The sequence below is a fragment of the Colius striatus genome, chromosome 1, assembly GCF_028858725.1.
Source record: "Colius striatus isolate bColStr4 chromosome 1, bColStr4.1.hap1, whole genome shotgun sequence".
In the NCBI taxonomy this organism is placed as follows: domain Eukaryota; kingdom Metazoa; phylum Chordata; class Aves; order Coliiformes; family Coliidae; genus Colius; species Colius striatus.
The window spans coordinates 176,225,532-176,241,747 of NC_084759.1; the positions used below are offsets into that span (position 1 = coordinate 176,225,532).

Sequence of the window (16,216 nt, forward strand, 5' to 3'; positions counted from 1 at the left end):
CTGCGGGCCAAAGCCATTCAAATTTAGGAGAGTGAATTTAAATTCATGCTTATTCGGTTCCTGGGGGAAGCGATAAGTGTCTGCAAAGTGGCCCGTCGCTGTACCTCACCGCGGAGGATAAGGTGCTGGGGGAAAGGGGGGATTGGGTCGCTGCCGCCCGCCGCCCCTCGCAGCGAGGAGGGGGGGCTGTTGGCGCTTTGACCCCGGGATTCGGCGCGAATGAATTCCCTTTGATAATGACTTCCCAAGGGATGCAAAGAGCGGGCGGGCAGAGTAAAGAGGAAACGTGAGCGCGATGTTCACGGTGACAGTCACGGTGCTGGAGGAGCAGCTGCCCGTCAGCCTTTGAAGCCATACAGTCCGCCTCCCGGGGCTTTTTATGCCCACGCTGGGAGGACGGTTAAAACTGTTTTGTCCAGGGGCATTTAGAAAATGCGCCAATAGCCCAGGTGTTACTTTTGCGTTGCGTAAGCCGGGCCGCGAACGCTTCTTTCTCACTTGGGCTGTGCCAACGGCAGCGGCGACGTACTTCTGCTTGCAGTGGTCCTCGGCTTCGGACTCATTTATTTCTACTATTTTTCTTTATACATAGCAGTCTAGAAAAAAAAAGTTTTCCCGTTCTGCTGTGAGTCCGTGGTTCCTGCGTGCCGGGCTGGGCGGGGGCGGCCGGGCCGGGTCAGCCCGCAGCGTGCTGGGGAGTCTGTTTCGGGAGTAAACACGAACAAAAGAGCTGTGGGTAAATCCCGTGTCCGCCGCGTTCTCAGCACAGACACTCACTGCTGCTGCAAACGCTCGGTCCCCCGCGCGGGCAGGCGGTGGGGCTGGTGGCAGAAGCGGCTTCGCGCCTCCATCCCTCCCGGGCCTTGGGGGCTGTACTTTGGGAAGAGGAGATAGCTGGAGGGAGGAAAGCCTCCCGCCGCCCGTGGGAGAGCGGTGAGAGGCTCCGGGGCCGCGCCTCTGCTGTCAGCGGGGACTGCCGCGGCCGGAGGAGCCCGCAGGGAACCGTAGGCGCTGCCGGTGCCGCCGCGGACTGCGTTAGGGGAGGAGCGCTCCGGAGGCCGCTCCCGCCCCAGCTTGCGGCCCCGGGGGAGGGGAGGAGAGAGGGGAGGGCGGGATTGGCGCAGGTAGGTGTCCTGCCGCGCTCCCCGCAGGCTGGACGAGGAGGGGAAGCGGTAGGCACGGCGCAGGAGGAGCCCCCACCACTAACCCCCCCCGCTGCCGCCCAGTTCCTCGTCGGGGCTGTGCCTGGCGCCGGCCGCCCCTCCGGCCCTGCCAGGGGAGCGGAGCGGAGCTGCGCGCCCGTCCCGGAGCCGCGGAGCTGCGGACGCCTCGGCGGGTCTGTTGGTCTCTGCAGCCTGGGGCGGGAGGGCAGCGGGGCAAGTGGCTCGGTTTGAACCCCCGGGAGGGCGCGGGGCTGGACCTGCGGCGGGCATCGCCTCTCCGCGCTCCTCTCCCTCTCCTCCCCCAGCCCGGCGTCGCGCAGAGGCGCGGAGCGATGGTTTCGCTCCGCTGTCCCTCGCGGCTCCCGGGCCGGAGAGGCCGGGGGTGGCCGGAGCCGTCGCGGCGGGCTGGAGGCGCCTCTGACCCACGGGGACGGCCTGGAAACTTGGGCAAGATGGGGGAAAACCGTGCTGTTCCCCAGAGAGCTCTGCCTGCTGAGGAGGGCATCGTCCCCCTTCTCTGAGCTGAGCGCGTCGGGCTCAGCCCGTCTGTCAGAGAAAGCCGGGATCTACGCGAGGCTCTTTTTTAAAAAATTGTTATTATTATTATTACAACTCCAGTCCTGTGACTTATTGAACACTTTCTTGAAGTGTTTTCTCTGGAAACTTGTATCAAATGAGGGCTGTGAGCCCTAACAAAGAAGGGTGTTGTTCGGGAGCCAACAGGTGACGGGGTGAAACCTGAGTATATGTGTACATTGGAGTAAAGTCTGGCTGCTGTTTAAAATAGAATTTAAAAAATCAATGGGAGACTGTAAAAGGCAAGGTTTCTTTCTTTCTAAATCTGTACAGCCTCTTAAGGAGAGAAGGGCGAAGCATCCGTGAGAATACCGCTTCCTCGGCTGGAGGGTTGGTTTTTGCCTGACTGCGCTTGTGTTTCCATCGGCGCGGCGCAGCGCCGGCGGTAATGCAGCCAAATCGGATGGGCTGGCGTGGGGCGACGCTTGGTCACGGTACTTCCTCCTTTTGTTGATGTAGGTAGCCTGGCTTTGCAGTGTGGCTCGTCAAAAAACAAATACCCGGAGAAGGTTCGTCCACCTTCCCAGTTGGAAAAGTGATTTCTGTGATAGGATGCTAGAGAAGGAAAGCAGTTTAAACTCTTCTGTCAGTCCTTGTACTCTGGCTAATGAAAGGGGTGAAAAAAGTTCTTTATTCTAAGGTCCATCTAAAAGTGTTGAATGAATGAGAGTACAGGCTTCATTCCTTCCCCCGCTGCTCTGGGTAGCTCGTCACGCTGAAGAAGTCACCCTGACAGCTGAAGAAGTCGCTGTGTGCTGGTGCTGATCCAAACTGCTCATCAGTTCTGGATCCACATTTCCCAAGTGCAGAGCTATAGAGCTATCTGTCGATAAGCAACTTGGATTGTATCAAGGGGATGAGATCTTTTGATCGTTCACGTAATACACCTTGGAAACAGTCTTTAGATTATTAATAGTGAGTTTATAGTGGTTTATTGCTGCTATATTACACCCTTTCTCTTCTAATGTAGTTATCCTGCACCGGGGACTAAATAAGCAGGTGAATGGGCTGGCCATGCTAATCTTAACTCGTTGAGCCTTCATTGTGAAAGGGTGCATGTGATATGCATCTTGTATCCCCTATAGCCTTGTTAACAAGCCTTCTAACAAAAAAGTTGTTAAACAATTTGCCCTGCAGGACAGAGTAAAACAGCAGGGGATGGGCCAGGAGATGTTTGTCTGGCTGTGCTCACAAATCATGACCTCTTCTATCTGGTCAGGGGTGAACATAATCAGTGAGCTGGAAATTCTAGCACCAGGATAACCTTCGTATGGGGTTCAGCAGTAGCACTGCTTGGAGTTTGATATCCTAATATTTTGTGCACCGTAGGTTTGTAATTAGGAGTGTGTTCACTCCTGAGAACTTTGTCACAATACAGTCATTTAAATACATCAATGCAAAACACATATTAATTGCTTTTCTTTTAAAGTCAAATGTAGGTGTTTAATTCAATTATGTTATTCATAGTTGTCAAACTGCCAGTGAAATACCCCCTTGTAGGCTGTGAAGCTTTTCTTGAGAGGTGTCTGAACAGAGCCGATTCCAGAGACTTGAAGGGAGCAAAACAAAACATCCTTGCAGTGTTTTGTGGATGTCATGGCAGGAGTAGAAAGACCACCTTTCTACTCATCCCTCTGAAAGCATTTATTTTTTCAGCTGTTGTTTATATTCACTTGAATCCTCCTTAGGATGTAATCATTTTAAACAGATCACTTTGAAGGATGAGTGCAGTTGGGGGGCGGGGAGGAAGAACCCTGTAGTTTTAAAACGCAAACCAAATTACACATGGGCAGGAGAGGAAGGAGAACTCCTAAACAAGCAATTGCTAAAACAGTCCTGCAGATAGCCTGCTGTTAAGCTGAGCTGGTTGAGAAACGTTGCTCTCAGACACCACAGTTTTTGTGATGGGTCTGTATCACTTCAGTACATGGTGCGCTGCCAGTCACCCCGTATTTATGCACCTTTGCTGTGCTTGAAATCCCAACATTAGCCAGCTGCTTTCTGCCATGTTAGAAACAGCAGGTAGCCTTAGTGTTCTGAGGACTTTTGAGTCCTCAGAAAAGTTAACAAGTCCTATGCATTCAGATTTTGATTTGTTTCCTTGTCTTTCAAAAGAAGAAAGCAAGTCTGAGAAGTTGATCTTTGATCTTAGGGAGAGACCTTTTTGAACAATCAGTAGGAAGCAATTAATTGCCTGATGTGCTTGTGAGTGTTGGGTGTCTGGTTGGGAGCCAGGGGTACAGAGTGCCTCGGACCCACGGAGCTGACCCTGTCTCTGCCTAAATTATGCTTTGGATCAGCTTCCTGTGCTGTGGCTGAGGTCGAGCTGCCTAAAAAAATGTTGGCAGAGATGTTTCACCTAGTGACTCTATTCCTGGGTTGTTGGGTTGAATTTGGCAGTGACAGTTTGACCAACACAAGCTCTCGTGTTGCAGAGACATATGAACTGGAAATCCCAGCTCAGGCATCAGCCAGCAGCACGTTACCGTGAAGCAGGTATCCACTTCTTCCTGAAAGAAGACTGTAAAACAGTTAATCTGCTGCTAAGATCATCTAGGAGGGACTTGGGCTTCTCAGTGCTCCTCAGTGATTTTATTCTTAGGAGTGACTTAGGCATAGATGATGTGGGACACAAGTTGCCAAGCTGAGCATCCCCATCTGCCTGCAACAGTGAGCACCGTTGCCTTTTTTTGCTAGAGAGGTTTCTTAAGTGCATTGCAGTATTCCTCTGTCCTTCCTTCCTGCACCCCAGTTTCATACAAGCAATAACAAAAACGTGCCTGATGCTTGACTTCATTTCCACTAGTATGTGGAGAGGGGAATCAGTTTTGTATTACTTGTCTTATCATTTATTTCTGAAGGAAACTAATTCAAGGGGTCTAGTAGGTACCAGGATGTCTGTCTTTGAGTTTTGCTTTCCTTCCATGACAGAGACTGGTAAGATGGTGATGCTGAGCTTGGAAGCTGTTCTGCCAGCCTTCAGAGTAAAATTTCAGAAATTTGCCTGACAGCTCACAAGCTTTGTAGAAATAGCCTGTTCTCAAAGGGGAAGTTGGCAGGTTTGCTTCCCCATCAGCTATTAAATAAATCTTTCATTACAGTGCGGCCATGCAGTGTAATAAAGAGTGTTGGCATCTTAGCGGTGCACCAAAAATAGTGCATTTGTTTTCAAAGCAGAAGATTCTGGAGTGAAACTAACAATCAGTTCCATTTTATTTGAGCATTAGCCCAGTGGAAGAGTTAAGTAATCCTGTCTCTTTTTGATTGGTTGTGGGAAGGTATAGATGTACTGAAAACAAGAGTAAAGAGACTGTGTAATACTGAACATCATAATTTCTCTGAGTTTGTAGCTCTGGATGTATGTGGCCACTTTTTATGGAGCAGGTTTGTGTTTGCGTGCTGAATCAACAGAGCCTGGCACTAACTAGTGCCTCTCTTAAATCTTTGGCTGCGGTCTTAAACCCCTTCTTCCACCTGTGATCTAGGAGCAACTCATTTTCTTTAATATGGTGGTGATGCAAGTGTAATGGTAACGTGGGACCCACCAGAATTTCTTAGTTTGCTTTCCCTTTTAGACCCACCAGCGAGGTTGTATGTCAAGGACATCAAAGTTTCTACAGCTGAGAGCTAGCACTGACAAACATGCATCCATTTTTAGATGAACAGGTGAAAGAATTGCCTAAAATGGGTAAGGCACAGCTCACGAGGGATGATGTACTGCAAAAGCAAGCTTATTTCTAACCTCAGCGGTCAGGATGTCTGTCAGGGTAGGATACATCCTCTCTGCTTTTGCTTCTCTGTATTTCAGTGAAATTCCTGATTTCCAAAGAACCTCTACTCGAGTTAACAGAAGAGATTTACCTTGAGCTCTTTGCTGCAGAATGCCAGGGATGGTGGCAAGAGCTTTTTTTGCCAGTTGTGACTCAAAATGATCCCAGTGATAGTAAGCTTTGCAAGCTTCGTGGATGAACAGAAGCATCTCCTTGTAGGGTTTTAAATTAACAGAAACACCATGATGTATTTTACAGAGCCCAGCCTGGTCTAATTGGGTTTCAGATATTTAACTGGACCAAAGCCCTTCCGCTCCGAAATGACTAACCCAAATTTCTCAGAGGCATTCAGCAAACCCTTGCTGCTCTCTGCCTCCCTTGTGAAAAGCAGGAGGATACTTGCCCAACCATATTTTCCCAACCAACCCTTTCATTTTTGACAAGCAGTTGTCATGTCTCTGGTGTTACCAGATTGGTGTGTCATTCCTTTTGTTAATATCAGCTCAATAAGTCTTTCCTGGGTATACCTACATATAACCTGTGATGTGAAACAGGCAGAAGTGTAAAACATGACCAGTGTTAATGTGGAAATACATTGAGGGTGCCAAACGTAGTAGAGTGTCTAGTTTTCTTTTTGACTACTTTGATTTTTATAAGTCTTTTAAACGGTTTTGAATTGCTTGTCACAAGTTGCAATTGTTTATTGTTCTGGGCAACACAAAGTATATTTAACTGTTGTAAGATCATTTATGCTGATAATTGGCCATTGCATGTTCAAATTTATTAAAGCCCTGTTAATCTCTTCCTCCAGATCACTTGCTTGATGAGCTGCAGCTGAAATATTTAACTCTTCACACTTATGCCATTGGAGATGGAGCCCAAAGCCAATAATCTTGTTTTCGGATGTCAGCGAAGCTCAACATCTGACGATGACTCTGGCTGTGCCTTGGAAGAGTATGCCTGGGTCCCCCCGGGCCTCAGACCAGAGCAGGTACCAACTTTGCTTCTGCATTTTAAAAATAAGGACTGTCTTAAGAGAGTGATGGGCTGCCTCTATGAGTCTAAGTTCTTCCAATGTGTAAAACTCCATTTTTCTAAAACTCTTGACTTCTGGTTTCCTTTTCCAACGAGGCTGTTTAGGGACCTTAAAACTCTCAGCGCTGAGGAGTTCTTGACTAGGAACTTTTTTCTGGAACGTAGATATTTTTTTTCAGTCAGTGCTGCAGAGGTATATATTGTCAAGTTTAAAAGCAGCTTAGAAATTTGCTTTCTCTTTGAAATAAGTTATTAGGTTAAATTAAAGAGTTGTACGAGTGCATTAAATAATTAGGCATTTAACTGGTAGAACGTCTCTCTGGGACGGCCCCTGGAGCTGACACTCGTGGGTGGGTTGGGCTGATCCTTCCCCACTCCCTTCTTTTTAATCTTTTGTTGTAAAATTGCAATAATGGAAATAGAAATGAAATGATTGATGAACAGGTGACTATGGGAGATGAAAGTGAACCTCTCATGGTGTTAATTTACTTGATGGTACTGCAGCTGTGTCGCCGAGAACTCAGACTTCAGTGTTACATGGGCAGTGGCTTTGTGGTGTCTGCTGATGGAGGCAGACCAACCCTCCTTCAGCTGGTGAGCCACTGCTGGCCCTACTTATAAAGGTGCAGAAGATGTCTCCTTTTTGCCACGCAGAGAGTTTCTCCAGTGAGAATAAAATAACCAGTCAGCAGTGAATGGCAAATAAGGGGCTATTTTTAGGGAAACTCTTTTCATCACTTAAGCATATATAAAAACCCCCAATGAATCAGACCTTAAGGCAAACAGCAAGAAAAATGTTCTGCCAGAACAATGAAATGCCCTAAAATATGCTCATAACCCAGCTAGCTCAAATGCATTACCGATTCTGGGTTTTTTTTCCAAGAACGACTTATTTTTGAGAACAGTGAAATAAACTTGAGAAAGAGACGTAAAGGACCTTTAAAGCTTCACTTCTTACTGCATGTTGTCATCTTTTCCTGCAGCTTCTTGAAATGCAGTCAGAAGTAAGTGGGCTTACAGTAGGCTTCTGATGTTTATATTTTGGTTTAACAAGGACCAAGTCATGTTTTGTACAACCTTTCCCATAGAGTTTCGATTGCTTCCGGAGCCAAGTGACCAATTACTGCTTCTTTATCATCTGTCTTACACAGTAATACGCTCTTGACCTGAGCATTATTTAAATCTGGATGGCAAGTAATATTTTTGCCAATAGTCGTCTCTTATTTACAGCCCCAGGCCTCGTGACAAGCTGGAAACTGCACAGGAAAAACAATAAATCTGTAGCTGTTCCACAAAAATATTTTTTGCCATTGGGCTTTGTCATAGTGTTCATTACAGCTTTCCTGTCATCATTTTCTTCTGAAAAAGAAAAAAAAAAGAGAAAATTGATAGGTGTGTACAGCTAATATTGATTTCTTTATCAAAAACATGCAGCCCATGAAAATTTCATAGTTAATTTGCATCTGATTGAAACGTGGCTGGATCCAACCTCCTCCCCAGGGAAGGATGTTTCCACCTTCTTACCAAAGCCCACATGGAAGCAATGAAAGCTGATGCTTTGGGTTAACCTGATCAACAGGAGACTACAAAACAGCTTTTGTCTCAACAATGTGTAAAATGCAGAGAGCAAATTAAATTTGTTTATATAGTGGCTGTTTTCTGGAAAGCTTCATGGCTTGTGTGGTAAATTGCAGAGGGAACCTTGGAATTTCCACGAGGTTGTTGACCAGCCCTGAAGGGGGTGGGAATAATGAGAACATTAAATGTACATAATTTATGAGCTCCCCCCTGCCCCCAAACTGTCACTGCAAATTGCATTCCAGGAAAGCAATTCAGCAGCTGGGTGCTAGTTTTATCGGAGACAATTCAGGTTTGCTGAGCTGGTTGATCTGGCTCTCATATTCCCAGCACAAACCCCGTCACGGGTCTTAACGCCGTGTTGTAACCTTCCACAACTGGGAGCTGGGACACAGCAGCGTCTGTCTGGGGCACTGACAGCGCGTGGGCGATGCGTGGCCGTGTCCCTGGCTCTGAGCTCATGTCTTCCCCGGGGCAGGTCCAGCTGTACTTTGCCTGCTTGCCAGAGGAGAAGGTCCCTTACGTGAACAGCCCTGGAGAGAAGCACCGAATTAAGCAACTTCTGTATCAGCTGCCACCCCATGATAATGAGGTAAGGAGAGAACGTGGGATGTGCCATCAGGGCTTCGGCCTCCCTGGAGAATTACCTACCTGTACATTTATGACAAGCCTGAACCGTGGCCTGCGATGGCATCTGACCCGTGAGGCAGCACGGTGTGTACACTGAGGCCATTGTTTAGCTGTCCGGTCTGCTTGTGTGCAGATAAGAGCTGTCTGGAAGGACACTGCCTTTGCTTGTCAGAGAGGCTGGTGTCACTGCCATAAACTTAACACAAGTTGGTTTTATAGTGTTTGCAGCCACCCACCAATTACCAGGAACCTACAAATTCCTGGAATTGCACTGTGGCGCACAAAAAGGATGCTTTGTGGTAGTAAAAGGTTTGTATGGCAGATATGCAGTGCAATTTGGAGTAGAAGTGGAAATAACAAACAAGCTCTTTGTAAGGAAAGGGGGCGGGGGTGTCAGTACTTAAGATCTTGTGTATACTGCAATACTTAGTTGTGGGCACTTAACCATAAATCTAAAGGACAACGTTATGGCCGGTTTAGGTGCATTCCATTATTTTAGGATAGCAACAGGTTTGGGTTTGGCTTTTTAAAAATCTTATTTCTTGCCCAGGCAACTTCTCAGTTTAGTACAGTGGGGTTGGTTTTTTTTCCCTGTAACACAAAACCTCTCTCAGCACCACTTGTATGTAATGCCATAATTAGCTAAATGTTAAGATGGTAGAGAAGTTTAACGATGACTGCGGCCACGCCCAATGAATTCCTTGCATATATGCACTTACTTGCTAACCCGTTACTTAAAAAGCTCAGTGTCTTAAAATGAGTTCTCCCATGTTTGAAGGTGAGATACTGCCAGTCTTTAAGTGAAGAGGAAAAGAAGGAGCTGCAGATGTTCAGTTCTCAGCGGAAAAAGGAGGCCCTTGGCCGAGGCACTATCAAGCTGCTCTCCAGAGCAGTGATGCACGCTGTTTGTGAACAGGTAATGCTGCTGAGTGATGTGGAGCTACAGCATCTCCATAGAACAAAATGTCAACTTCTCTCTTTCTATGTCTGAACACACAGAGGGGAAAAAAAGAGATTCTTTTAGAAGCTGCCTGCAAATACAAAGAAGGCAGTGCCTGCTGAAGCACAACACAACCTTTGATACGGGCAATGAACTGAATCATTGATATACTTACTATTAAAAAAACCCTTGTTGCTGACTCATACTAAAGTAATGACAAATGAAAAGCAATCATATGCTTACATGTTATTATGTATAAAATAAACTTCCACTCACAAAGGCTTTGTTGATGCACAGAGTTTGTCTAGACCAAGACTGAGAATATTTTCTTCCGCCTCCTTGGAATTTTGGAATAAAACCTGCACATTGGGGTTGGTGTTTTAACTTAGTTTAAATGCCAGAAGCCGGTAGTTTGGGATGGGAAGCACATTCACTTTCTGGGTTTGTTCCTAGTGTGGTACAAAAGTGAATGGTGGTGAAGTTGCAGTCTTTGCCTCGAGAGCTGGGCCTGGTGTGTGCTGGCATCCCTCCTGTTTCGTGTGCTTCACCTGTAACGAGCTCCTCGTTGACCTTATTTACTTCTACCAAGACGGAAAGATTCACTGTGGCAGACACCACGCTGAACTCCTCAAACCCCGATGCTCAGCCTGTGATGAGGTAAACAATTCACATTTTACAGCCAACCCCCACTCCTGTTGTTCAGTCAAGAAGCTCCATCACTTGGGCAATTAGTAACTTCAGATGCCTTTGTTTAAGAAGTCAGGACTGCTGCACAGGTGTGTTTGAAGGCTGAGGAATGTTTTGTTTCTTGTTGAAACCTGGCAATATTGCAAGCAATGCGACGGCATCTAGAAAAAGCACCTGCCTGCTGTATTTAGAATTCTGTCTTGGTGATCAAATCAGAAAGAGCATCTGTGCAAATATTCCAAAATATCGAGTAGAGTTTTTCTTTCTTTCATTTTTGGGTTTTTTTTATGGGGGGGTTACAGAAAAAGTCAGAATGCTGCAATTACTATGGGATGTTGTTTCTGTCTTTGTATTCGTAAGGCAGATCCATAAAATCAATGTACACAATTAGGATATTTTGCATGCCCTAACTCCCAGGGTGAAGCTTTGGCCACTTAACTGAAAGTCTGGGTTTTATCTCCAAAAAGATCATTTTTGCTGATGAGTGTACGGAAGCCGAGGGTCGCCACTGGCACATGAAGCACTTCTGTTGCCTTGAGTGTGAAACAATCCTGGGTGGACAGAGATACATCATGAAGGATGGGCGGCCCTTCTGCTGCAACTGCTTTGAATCTCTCTATGCGGAATACTGTGAGACCTGTGGGGAACACATCGGTAAGTACCTTCTTTTTAAGCATTAAACTGACCAATGAAGGGGCAGCCAATTGATGAAAGAGTTTTGCATTCCCCAAGTGTGGCTCCCGCAAGTAATTTTTAGAGAAACCCAAACAATTCCTTTTTCTTCCCTTTCCAGGTGTTGACCACGCTCAGATGACCTACGATGGACAGCACTGGCACGCCACAGAGACTTGCTTTTCCTGTGCTCAGTGCAAGACCTCTTTGCTTGGCTGCCCTTTCCTTCCAAAGCAAGGGCAGATTTACTGTTCCAAAACATGCAGCTTGGGAGAGGACGTTCACGCCTCCGACTCATCCGACTCGGCGTTTCAGTCGGCGCGGTCGCGGGACTCCCGGCGGAGCGTGCGCATGGGCAAGAGCAGCCGCTCTGCCGACCAGTGCCGCCAGTCCCTCCTCCTCTCGCCCGCACTCAACTACAAGTTCCCCGGCCTCTCCGACAATGCAGATGACACCCTGTCTCGGAAGCTGGATGACTTGAGCCTTTCCAGGGAAGAGACGAGCTTTGTTAACGAAGACTTCTGGAAAGGAAGAGTAGAGCAAGAAATGCCCGAAGACCCTGAAGAGTGGGCCGAGCACGAGGACTACATGACTCAACTCCTTCTGAAGTTTGGTGATAAAAGCCTCTTCCAGCAGCCCGCTGAGGTGGACATTAGATCGAGCGAACACTGGATTTCTGACAGCATGGTCAAGAGCAAGTTGGACTTGAAAAAAAATAATCCAAGCCTAGCAAGTAAGAAGTATCAGTCGGACATGTACTGGGCCCAGTCGCAAGACGGCCTGGGTGACTCTGCATATGGCAGCCACCCAGGACCTGCCAGCAGCAGGAAGATCCAGGAGCTAGACATGGAGCACGGGGCCTCGGGATACAAACATGACCAAACTCCATGGTATGGGGGCTCACTCGAGTGTTTGTCTGACCTCAAACAGCAAGAACAAAGTGTTCGGGACTCAATGGATTCTTTGGCTTTGTCCAACATAACAGGTAATGGGGGGGGGAATGAATGGTTTTGGTGGGGAGTTCACCCAAAACATGCATGTTGGAGTACTTTGAACTAAGACTTTTTGTATCTGTGGTACCTGAAAAGCTTTGGTAGCAAGAGGTACATGTAGAGTAGGCAACAGATTTTACACACTCTTCCATGAGAAACATTTCTGCTACTTAAATTCTGTTTCAGTTCTTCTTTCCTTTTGAACTCTTTCCTTATAACAAAATCCATAATGTTAAACACAGTAAGAAGGTCTTGAGCTATGCATTTGTTATACATAAACCACTACTTTGAGCAAGTGAGGATTTCTTTTTTCCTATACCTTAAGTACAGGAAGTTGCATGATATATTAGGATGATATTAAAGATAATCTGCAAAACATTTTAGGTAATTTCTTGATTTTCTTATAAAGGTATGTAGAAAAGCTGAAGGGATGGTAAACTTCTTAGCCTTAGGAAAGGAGGTTTATGAGATTATCTTTCTCCATTGACTAAAGAGAAACTGACAATCCACTTTTGTGAACCTCCTTGACAAATGTAATTGAAATTAGCCAAAGGGATAAAAGTCAGATACAAAACTGTGTGTGTGCACATTTGCCTGTGTTAACCTTCCTTTCCTATTTCCCTACAAAATCCCCAACCTGGGAGTTAGGTATGAGACACCCATCTTAAAAGGTGTCCTGTACTCTTTTCTGGTCCTCTCCTCCTGCCACCTGAGTTATCATAGCTCCTTGTGTGGCTGTGGCCTGAGCACATACAGTGTTGCCCAGGTGGGAGCAAAGGCACTGAGGAGGGGCCGTGGGTTCAGGGACACGGGAGAACAATTGTCACAGGCTGACAGTGCTGCTGTGGCAATGAAGAGTCATTGGACACATACCTGGAGCAAACCAGGCCAGCTCACTCTACCAGACTTTGTGTTCTGGAGAGTAAGGATCCTGCTTTGCAAGCATTGAGCCTTCCTGTAGCAACAGCTGGAATACCGATTTCAGCAATAGAAACATGAAATGTTTTGGCCTTAAAAAATGGCAAGCCTGCACTGTAGAATAACTTGAAGCAATTCTTCTTTCTTAGAGGCTGAGCTGTATGTGTAGTATAGCTCTCAACTTTTTTTAAATTCATTAAGCCTCTTCCACTCCTGCTGTCCTAACATTGGCTAATTCTTGGGTAATCAGGGCTAACACTTAAATGCTTTAAACAAAGCTTATTCTTCTGCAAAGCTACTTCTTCAGGTAATTAGGGGTAACCCCCTAATAAGGTCTGTTTTACTGAAAAGAAATGGTTACTATTTTGCTACAATACTTGTCTCTTTGATAGCTCATTTTCCTTTTCTTCCTTTCTCCATCCCACCGCAGGGGCTTCAATGGATGGAGAAGGCAAGCCACGGACATCTCTCTACTCTTTGCAAACTTTCCAAGAACTGGAGGTGGAGGACTGCGAGAAGATGAGCAACATGGGAACCCTGAATTCTTCAATGCTCCACCGGAGCACAGAGTCCTTGAAGAGTCTGAGCTCAGAGTTATGCCAGGAAAAGGTGTTGCCGGAGGAAAAGCCAGCACACGTGCCTGTACTGAGAAGATCCAAATCCCAGTCTCGACCGCAGCAAGTGAAGTTTTCAGATGATGTTATTGACAATGGAAGCTATGAGAACATTGAAATACGTCAGCCTCCCATGAGCGAGAGGACTCGTAGGCGCGTTTACCACTTCGAAGAGCGTGGGAATCGGCCTCCTCATCATCATCGCAGAAGAAGCAGGAAGTCTCGCTCAGATAATGCACTTAACTTGGCCGCAGAAAGGAGATGCTCTCCAAGAGAGAGGTTTCGTTATTACTCCCCTCAGGATCATGAAAAGTTTATTCAAAACAGGAGCTCCCGTGAGATTCGGGCGTACACTCAGAACGCAGAGCTGTACGGGCAGTATGCCCACTCTCGGTCCGATTACGCGCTGCGGAATCAGGTGGTTGATAAATTCTTTGGATTGTACGGTGAGGAAGATGACTCCTGGTGTTCAACTTCATCCTCATCATCCGATTCTGAAGAGGAAGGGTATTTTCTAGGACAGCCAATACCACAGCCACGCTCGCTGAGATACCCGTACTATACAGATGACCTTTCTGGTCCAACCACTGCGTTATCTAGTTCTCAGTTTGGACAAAGGACAACCAAATCAAAGAAGAAGAGGGGGCACAAAGGAAAAAACTGCATCATTTCTTAATTTAACAGTTGGGAAGACCAGTCGACTCTGTAGCTACAGTTTGAACCACACGTTTTTTTAATGAATAATTGTACTTAGGCAAGTTGCTAAGGCTCTTAATGCTTTGCCAGTGTAAATGGTAACCCTGCCAGAGTTTACATTGTACAAGTAACGTTCAGAGACGCCTCCGTGGCAAATGCTGCCCTGCTCAGATATTGCTAGGTTTAGTGCTGTTCCAGCTGTCACAATACTGTTACTGCAGTTTTCCATTCAGGCATGTTGTAGATGTTTTACTTTATACTCACTATTCACCTGTGTTCAACTACCTGAGAGGGGGATTCAACAAGGATGAATAAATATAGTGTCAGTCCTGTGCTGTGGCTCTGCCTACACAGGGTCATCCTTGACTTTCTCCTCTTAATGCCAGGAAAAAGAAAGCTCTTTACCGTGCCCTTTCTTCACTGGTAAAGCTTAGTCTTCCTCTTTCAAGTTTCCTTACAAAAACTGGAATGTTCTTCATTTGGAAAAATGCTCCTTTTCCAAAGAGTCCATTATTTAAGGAGGCAAAAATCAGAATGTAGAAGCTGAAATGCTTGAGGCCTTAGTGTATCCTAAAGAGCAGTAAATGATCTTTTACATATAACTTCCACATCTTTCCCTCCCTCCACACTGTTTTAAGAATTCCGTCCCTCTGTAAGGGTGTTTCTTGGTTGGGGGGTGGGGGGGTGGTTGTTGTTGTTGTTGCTGCCTGTTTAAAGGAAGATATTAATCCCGCTGCTGTGGAATTGGACTGAGCTACCACTGAGCAGTGGGAGAGGGAGGTACAACCACGGGAGCCCTTTGCTTGGGCACGTAACCTGTTCAAGTCAATGAATCTACTTGCGTAACAAATACTTTCGTAAGGGCTTAAAGGATTAGGCTCCAGAATCGTGTCTCTTCAAATGCATTATCCAGGTTTAAAAATGTATTAGCTGCAATTCTAAATCAAAAAACATTGATATTTATAATGTAGTATTTCATAGGCTTAAATGTATTCATAATTTAACAGTGCAAATACTAATGTACATATTGTACAGTTTAAAGTTTTAAAAGCTGAATATTTTTATATCCCTGAATTTGAAGAAGTTTGTAACGATATCAAACTAGATTTGTTAGGGGTTTAACAGCAGCATTATGGATGAAATATTGCTTGTATTTTAGTCAGGGGGTTTAAGTTGAGAAATAACTGAAAAAATGTTTAGTGCAAAACAGCTTAATTTTGTCTACTAGGTATTCAAAGCTCTGTATGCATGGTGGGGCTATGTAAATAACTCTCTAAACTATGGCCCTCTTAATCTTGCAAGTGTTATTTATGGGTCAAGCAAAATGTAAACTATATAAATGTAAAAACCACACAAGCCTGGAATATATCAGTACAACAAATATGCAACTCCTGTGGATGTGATTTCTTTTTTACTATTGTTATTATCCTTCCTTTCCCTTCTCAAAAATAGCTTTAAGTTCACCTCTGTAAAGTAAGAGAGGTGCAGGGTAAGTCTAGAAGGGCAAACTGGTGAAAAACCTATAAAATAATAGGTAATCTTAAAAGTTGCCTTGAATCCTCTGTGGAGCAGGAGCTATCTTAAGTTACTGATAAACTTCTTCCTGTTTTTAGATAAAGGACAGAAATCTGTTACTTGAATTAACAATGACATTTACCACTTAGGACAGTAAATGATAAAGCCATTGGCTTTCTGACCACCTGAAGAAAGATAATTAATGGAGTAACAGCTGCTTCTTACCAAACACTCCTGGCAAATGGAGCTAAGCTTGTCATTCCTGAGGCTATACAAGTTTTGCAGTATAAGCAGCTTGAAGTAAGGGAGGGAATGGACTCCCAAGCAGTGGTGTACACCACAGAAAACAAAGCTATTGCTAAGGCTAAATCAAACTAGCAGTTACAGGCTTGTATATTTCAGGGTTAAATAAGCAGAAGGTCCTTTACTC

At 45.7% G+C, this 16,216-nt stretch overlaps 2 protein-coding genes across 5 annotated transcripts in view; one reads left to right on the top strand and one right to left on the bottom strand.

Annotated features, from left to right (window-relative positions):
• Positions 1–15,652, top strand: part of PRICKLE1 (prickle planar cell polarity protein 1) — a 62,305-nt gene extending 46,653 nt beyond the window's left edge. For 3 of the 4 annotated variants that reach the window (XM_062017147.1, XM_062017155.1, XM_062017165.1), the window contains exons 2-8: positions 6,321–6,500; positions 8,601–8,714; positions 9,531–9,668; positions 10,146–10,349; positions 10,847–11,033; positions 11,173–12,036; positions 13,392–15,652. In XM_062017147.1, coding sequence (XP_061873131.1) covers positions 6,369–6,500; positions 8,601–8,714; positions 9,531–9,668; positions 10,146–10,349; positions 10,847–11,033; positions 11,173–12,036; positions 13,392–14,251 — 2,499 coding nt within the window. In that variant the 5' untranslated portion in view covers positions 6,321–6,368 and the 3' untranslated portion in view covers positions 14,252–15,652. Of the gene's footprint in view, positions 1–1,160; positions 1,337–6,320; positions 6,501–8,600; positions 8,715–9,530; positions 9,669–10,145; positions 10,350–10,846; positions 11,034–11,172; positions 12,037–13,391 lie in introns of those variants that run through there. The other variant, XM_062017144.1, reaches the window with a different exon arrangement.
• LOC133628803 (mucin-1-like) lies at positions 106–5,718 on the bottom strand. The gene is made up of 4 exons (XM_062018303.1): positions 5,601–5,718; positions 2,052–2,220; positions 778–1,709; positions 106–572 (listed from the first exon to the last, which is right to left on the bottom strand). The coding sequence occupies exons 1-4, from the start codon at positions 5,716–5,718 to the stop codon at positions 106–108; spliced, it is 1,686 nt and encodes a 561-aa protein (XP_061874287.1).
• Positions 15,653–16,216: the final 564 nt, after the last annotated feature.

Bases quoted from the DNA above. Each gene is read 5' to 3' on its own strand.
- LOC133628803 (XM_062018303.1), bottom strand. From the start codon at position 5,718: ATGCTTCTGTTCATCCACGAAGCTTGCAAAGCTTACTATCACTGGGAT. The intron at 2,221-5,600 runs GTAAATCTCTTC...TTTTTTGACGAG, and splicing joins TCTGCAGCAAAGAGCTCAAG to CCACACTGCAAAGCCAGGCT. The intron at 573-777 runs GTGAGTGTCTGT...AAAGAAAAATAG, and splicing joins ACCGAGCGTTTGCAGCAGCA to TAGAAATAAATGAGTCCGAA.